The sequence below is a fragment of the Trypanosoma grayi genome (genome assembly GCF_000691245.1).
Source record: "Trypanosoma grayi strain ANR4 Tgr_510_V1, whole genome shotgun sequence".
In the NCBI taxonomy this organism is placed as follows: domain Eukaryota; phylum Euglenozoa; class Kinetoplastea; order Trypanosomatida; family Trypanosomatidae; genus Trypanosoma; species Trypanosoma grayi.
The window spans coordinates 6,108-12,408 of NW_008826129.1; the positions used below are offsets into that span (position 1 = coordinate 6,108).

The 6,301-nt window shown below is 49.4% G+C and overlaps 4 protein-coding genes across 4 annotated transcripts; 2 read left to right on the forward strand and 2 right to left on the reverse strand.

Moving 5' to 3' along the window:
* Positions 1 to 1,628: 1,628 nt before the first annotated feature.
* On the forward strand, positions 1,629 to 2,216 carry DQ04_05101020 (hypothetical protein; the record flags this gene model as incomplete). The annotated part of the gene is made up of 1 exon (XM_009313983.1): positions 1,629 to 2,216. The coding sequence occupies one exon, from the start codon at positions 1,629 to 1,631 to the stop codon at positions 2,214 to 2,216; it is 588 nt and encodes a 195-aa protein (XP_009312258.1).
* A 2,298-nt stretch (positions 2,217 to 4,514) lies between these two features.
* On the forward strand, positions 4,515 to 4,745 carry DQ04_05101030 (hypothetical protein; the record flags this gene model as incomplete). Its single annotated transcript, XM_009313984.1, has 1 exon — positions 4,515 to 4,745. The coding sequence occupies one exon, from the start codon at positions 4,515 to 4,517 to the stop codon at positions 4,743 to 4,745; it is 231 nt and encodes a 76-aa protein (XP_009312259.1).
* A 282-nt stretch (positions 4,746 to 5,027) lies between these two features.
* Positions 5,028 to 5,438, reverse strand: DQ04_05101040 (hypothetical protein; the record flags this gene model as incomplete). Its single annotated transcript, XM_009313985.1, has 1 exon — positions 5,028 to 5,438. One exon carries the CDS (start codon positions 5,436 to 5,438, stop codon positions 5,028 to 5,030), a length of 411 nt encoding a protein of 136 aa, XP_009312260.1.
* A 183-nt stretch (positions 5,439 to 5,621) lies between these two features.
* Positions 5,622 to 5,939, reverse strand: DQ04_05101050 (hypothetical protein; the record flags this gene model as incomplete). The annotated part of the gene is made up of 1 exon (XM_009313986.1): positions 5,622 to 5,939. One exon carries the CDS (start codon positions 5,937 to 5,939, stop codon positions 5,622 to 5,624), a length of 318 nt encoding a protein of 105 aa, XP_009312261.1.
* Positions 5,940 to 6,301: the final 362 nt, after the last annotated feature.

Genomic DNA, 6,301 nt, shown 5'->3' on the forward strand with positions numbered 1-6,301 from the left:
CCCCGCCGCACAAGCCCACAAGACGCCCGCCGGAAGCAAAAAAGGACCGCCCCCCCCGGACGCAGCGAACCCCACAGCAAGGAAGGCACAGGGGCCCGCGCCAGGGGGCAAGAAAGGGGCGGCCTTTCGCGGGGTGTTGGGGGCTTCGGGGCGTGGTGGCCGGCGCGGCGCCCCGCCATGGGCGGTTCAGGGGAAGTGGGGGAACCCCAACAGCGCCCCCACACCCCACCACGCCAAACGGACAGACCCTTATAAAAAAAAAGTTCCGGCGCTTCAAAAGTTTTTTGTTTTCGACCCATTGTTCCAATTGAACAAAAGCACCGCGCTGCAATATGCAAGAACTCTGGTATTTTGAACGGCTTCGGGGCGGGGGCTGGGTAATATGTTTTTTAACCAGCCTTCAGCAATTGAACGCCGCAAGTCGAATAAGAGAGCCCATCCCCATGGAGAGATGGAAACTGGACCCCGTCAGCAATGCAATGACCCTTCAAAGAGGTTGCCGTCCCTTCTGCGACATGCATGGGTAGCGGCCAGCCGGCGCGGCGACATCGCCCAGCTACGGAAAGGGGGTTGCATACCACACCCGTGGGGCAAAGACGGCTTCATCATAAATTAGAAAGCTGTCCCGAAAATGTTCAAAACAGATCTGCGCAGAGCGGCAAAATATTTTGCGATTCGATGGGAAAAGGGTGGGGCGGGAGAAGGCGTAAAGATGACGCTGACCCCCATTAAGAGCATAATGGGGGTAGGGTGAAAACTAACAAAGTTAACAATATCAGGCATGGAAAATATTATTCATCCGGTGGAACGACGGCGCGTACAATAAAAAGAGATAACGACCCATCTGCCTGCAGCGGTGTTTGAACAAAATCTTGGTCCCCGGCTGCTGGCTTGGTTGGGAAACCGCACCGACCCTTCGAGTTGCCACGTGGCACCGCACAATGCTTGGTGCACATGGCCTCACTGGTAAAAAAAGGCCTGGAATGTTAATGTCACACATGCAGGCGTAATCAAAAAATGAGCTTCACTTGTAAGAGCCGTTTTGAAAACATAGAAATACAAAGGAACGCTTGTTTTTCAGGGATATGGGATTTCGCTAAGAACTCATTGCACAAGAGCTGCTACTTAAGACGAAGGAAAAGAATTGCCCTACAAGAGGTAGGCGCCAACACACCACCACTGCACTTAGCAATAAGATGGCTCAATTCAAGGACTCTGGACCGAATAAATGGGGTATGTGAGACCATGCGGCATCCAAAAACCCCCCTTGCGGATATCTGAGGGTGGCGAAAAGGTAATGGAAAGCGCTGGTATTATCCAAAAAGCGGCAGCACCACCTGCTGCACGTGGGGCGGTGCCTTTTGTGGTCGTTGGAGAAAAACCGTCAAGACTCAGGTGACACCTCATAGCTTGGCCAAATCCGAGATTGATAATGTGAACTTCAAAGCCGTGGTGCCTCTAGGATATATCTCGCACCAAGTGGGTGGGGTTTGCGTTAAAACAGCCCCCATTCCTGTTCTAAAGGCGTTGTTTTTTTTTGCTTGATTTACCAGCAGAAATGTGTATGAGCGCCTGATCTGGGGCCTCGCCAAAGCGTGAAGGCGCGGAGGGGCACTATTGGACATGAGATGCGCCGTCCTGGCACAAAGTGTGATAGCGGAAGGCCCCTGCCAATAAATAGGAATTCATTAGGATTTGGCCCTGGCGATGCCCTCCAACTCTATCGCGGCAAAAGGGCCCCGCTTGCCGCATTCCGTGGGGAAGGCGTGCGCAAGAAAACTTCGCCACTGAGGAAGCTTCGCGACCCCAGGCTCAAAACAATGCGCATCGTAAGGAACGGCCGTGCCCCATTGAGGCACAGGGGTTCTCTTACCGGCCTTGGGCACGCCCCGCCGCTTTATCAGCATCATTCTTGCGGTAGTGGGGGGAATGGTCTGTACGTTGCCTTCTTTCGAGAAATCGAGAAGAGTAGAGAACATTTTATGTTTTATATTGGCAAAAGTCTTCTTATTTCGCATAGCTGCTCTCTGAAGGGAAATACCGAATATTTACTGGTGATGAAACGGTTAAAAAAGGATGTGATGAAAGGGAACTTAAGCCGCCACCACGCTTTCCTTCACAAATTATACCCCTTCGCGATGTCCGTCGGGAGTGCTTTTTTTTGGACGCGAAATTACGTCCGCGAGATTATTTTCAGACGTGGCATAGCCCCGTGAAGCTTGAACGCCTTGTTTGCGCAGAACCTTATCAATGAGAGGGGCTTCGCGCACCAGCGCATCTGAGTGAGTGTTGCCTTTCTTAATTTTGTGCAGGACTGCTACGTTGCCAATACATATATGGAGTGCCATGGGCAAATTTACATCGAAAGCTCACAAAGCCAAACAAACTGCCCGGGCTTCGATTTGTGAAGTTATGCGCGGCACCTGTTCCCGAGCGACTCCTGTGGCCCATACCCCCCGTTGCCTTTAGCCAACGGTGCCCCTCATCCGCGCATGGACGCATCAGTAATCAATGTCCCTGGTGTGGGTAGAGCCGTGGGGGATGAACTGAGCTATTCGTCAATAAGGTATAAAGCCATCCCCTCCCAATCTTCAGCGCATGGGGGGNGGTTGGGTCGCTACAGTCTTCCACGGGCCATTTTTAGAACGAAATAGTGCCGAAATAGCGAACCCCCAGCATGACTGCTGCATAAGCCATGGGTGAAGTTATGCTTTTCAGTTTTTCCACGAAAACCTTCTGGAGGGAGGTGGCGTCCCTCAGTTTTCCAATTGCTTTATCGCATAGTGAGGCGGTGTGTGCCTTATGGTTGAACCGCGCCCCGATGAATTCATAACGTTTTGTGAAGGTCTTCCGTTGCTCTACTGTTGCGCCGCACCGGCGCATGTTTTGCTTAATTGTTTAACCCCATAACCCCGTGCATTCGCGAGGCCTACCAATACGGATATTATCGATACAAGGATGTTTTGTCAACTCGTGCGGCAGTGCGCATCTGGGTTTTAAAATTTCTGTGTCACCAGCCCAAATTCCTGTGATAGTATGCGATATTTTTGAACTGCGTTTATGCCTCGTTGGAAGGCGGGTGAACCCTACCAGTTTTCCACTTTCCGTAGAAGCACCGGAAATTTGTGTGTATGTCCGTTGGTAAACCTATTTGGAGAAAAGACTTTTTCAAATCAAAAATAGCGGAGGGACCGTCGTAAGACCCACCCACTTAATGCAAGATATGCCCAGAATAATCGAGGCTTCGTGGTCCTTCTGTTAATTTTTTGCGCTTGGCCAGGCAATAAAACACCTCCTCGGCCATGAAGGTTTCTCTTCCACGATAGTAAATGGCACCACCAAACCTTTAGTGGGTCGTGNCAGTGCTTTTTTTAATGGCTGCCTTCTTCGTTATCTCAGCTTCCTTTTCTGATATTTTTAAGAGAGGCTCCTGTTCCGTTTTGCTGGAAATGACCGGCTGTCGCATAATTTCCCATACCGCATTAAAACGTTCCAGCGCCTTTGGATTGTGTTGATTACTGACCCAGTTGGGCGATAGAGTCGCAACACCTACCTGCGGAAGAGGCAATACTTGCTCATATTTTTTATTGGCTACCTGTGAGTGGCGGCTGCGTCTCAGAATACTGTGTCCTTGAAAAAGCTGGCTAGCCTGTTCCTTTTCATTGTTCGGAAAACCCCACGGTAACACCTCCCAGCCCGAGATGCTCTCCACATGTACGCCGTCAGCTCGGCTGACTTGTTCACGAGGGTGACCCAACGTCCTATGTAACTAACCGAGGTGCATGGTAACTCCAGTGGATCTGCATGTTTCCATAGCCGGGCCAGTGATTGGGGCTGAGATCGTGTTCGATCACTGCGTCCGCCGCGTGTGCTAACACCCCTCTCTTTATTGAATGCGCCGTCATGCCGAATGGTCTGAGAAGGTTTTGCGTGTATCTTGTTGTTGCTTTTGTTAGCCTTTCTCATTCCACCATGCCTTTGATTACTGCAAACGCTTTTTTCGCGCCTTCTCCCCCGATAACCGCGTGTCTCGCTGCTCTCTGTGAATTGATTTTGAAGGGTGTTGGGAGGGCTCCTGAATCTATGATGAGGGCTTTCTGTCTTGCGTGTTGGGTTTGAAAGTTTCCTTTTGGAGTAGATTGATTTTGCCCCACCGACTGACTGTTACCCATGCAAGTCGCAGTGCGACCCAGCATGTGTTCCAGGGCCATCAAATAGCTGATGAGGCCCAACCCCCATCGCTCCATGGGTCGGGCCAGTTTTATTGCGCTTGCGCTTGCCTTTTTTGTAAACCGGCCAAAACCATTTTAGTTGGTGCCCTCCCGGCGGCCAGTAGAGTTAGCAGAGCTCTTGTGTATTGAACCCCGCTGCTCTTGGCCAATTGTAGAATTGCAATAAGAGGAGGAACACTCCCTTCCTGAACCTTTAAATTGTTTTTTTCCTCGAGTTTACAGAATCTTCTCATTATAAACAACCTTTGTTCTCAAGCCAAATCTGTCCACATAGTTTTGGCAATGCCGTTTGACTCTGAAGCTAACGCTGCCACGTACGGTGTGTTGGAAGGCACCGAGATGACGACAATAACGTTTACTGGTGTCTTGAGCCGTGAAATATTTTGTCGTGAGGTGTTCTTCCATTTTTGGGCGCGTAGCTCGAGGAACTTTGCCGGTAGCGCCGGTTCGCCGAACCCTGTTAAGTGGGATGGCATTCCATTCTCTATTCCCGGAGATATAGCCTTTGTTTAATTGTAAAGAAAGGCCCAAGCGACCCAGTATGAATTCCAATACTTCCCTGGCCCCTGAGTTTATCGCTTCCGGGGTCGATAATTGTTTTTTTTTTTCGGATTTCTGAATAGTCTGAAAAATAAGGTAGTCCTCACTCTGTGAATAGGCAATGGTGTCAGTGGTGGCTTTGATCTAAGCACCAGGATGTTTCAGCGCTGTCTGTGTGACGCGCGACTGGTAATATGACCGCCCGCCCACTTGTGCATGCTTATCGGATATCAATTCGTGGCGGATGGGATATGCCTAAGTAACAAAATTGCCCCATACCTGTTGAAAAACAAAACAGGGCTTTATAGGTAGTGGGAAAATGCCACGGCATGCTGACAGGAGTTGCTCGGGTGATTTCTTCAAGAAATATTCCAATGCACCCTCAAAGGGCCGTATGTTATCTTCTGGTCGGAAATCTTTTTCCACAAATTTATTCTTGAGATTTATAACGCTTCGCACCCCAACCTGGGGTTTTGCTGCCTGTGTATGCTCCATCCTGTATCTGTGTCCAAATGTGTCATCTATTGAGATGTCTCTCTTACTGTTTTGTAAAAAAAAATGCAAAGCCGAAAGTGGAGTGTACTGCTGCAACGGGCGCCCAGGCGGATCTACCACTTCTTTCGGGCGTGGGGGTTCAATCTCTTTCTTCTTGAGCCGCGCCTCCATCTGATTGGTCTGAGCTTGCGTCTAGTTATTTTAATTACACAACTCGTTGTTTTGATACTTCAGATGTTTGATTTGGAGATACAGCTGATTGATGCAATCTTGCATATCTACAGATTGGGCGTATGTGCCCTGTTACATCTTGAAGTTTTTCTCGGCCAGCTGTGCTCCGGCCACTTTGCACTGCTAGTGCGTCATCTTTTTTTTCTCCCGCAGAGCCATCCATATAGTTCGAAAGTTAGGCCGTGTGTCATCAGAAACGCTAGAAAAATCCTCATTCTTAGGCATGAAAAAGGGCGCCGTGGATTCTGACAAAGAAACAGAGTTTACTTTGGGGCCATTGTTCAGATGAAGAGTAAGTTCAGCATTTTCAATTGCCAAAGTGCCTACGGCGTGATTCGCATGCGTGCTAAAATTCGGTCTGTGCTCAAATGAAAAGGGCATCCGACCGCAATGTTCCGCGAAGGCTCTGGAAACCGTACGGCTTCGCATCCAATTCCGCATCCAATGGGGTTTTCTGGGTTGTGGTCAACATTTTTTTTTTTCTTACCTCGTGTTTTCTATAGCTGTGCCGATGATCCCGCCCTTCCAGCCACCATCACAGAGCACGTTAACAACCAACCAACTTCTACATGGAAGGAAGCTTCGTTCTTTTAATATGTATTTTGTTCTTTTTGGTATTTATGGTTTAGGTTAATTTGACTTCTTAGTATTTTGTTATAAATTTGCCGGGCCGGTCCAGGGGGGAAATACGCGTTGAAGAAATCCAAGAGCCGTTTTTTCTCACCCAGCACCCCGTAAGCCTACTTGCCGCTTTTTGTGGGCCAAAGCAGCGCATAGGGGCGGCTCGTTTGGCGATGGGCTCG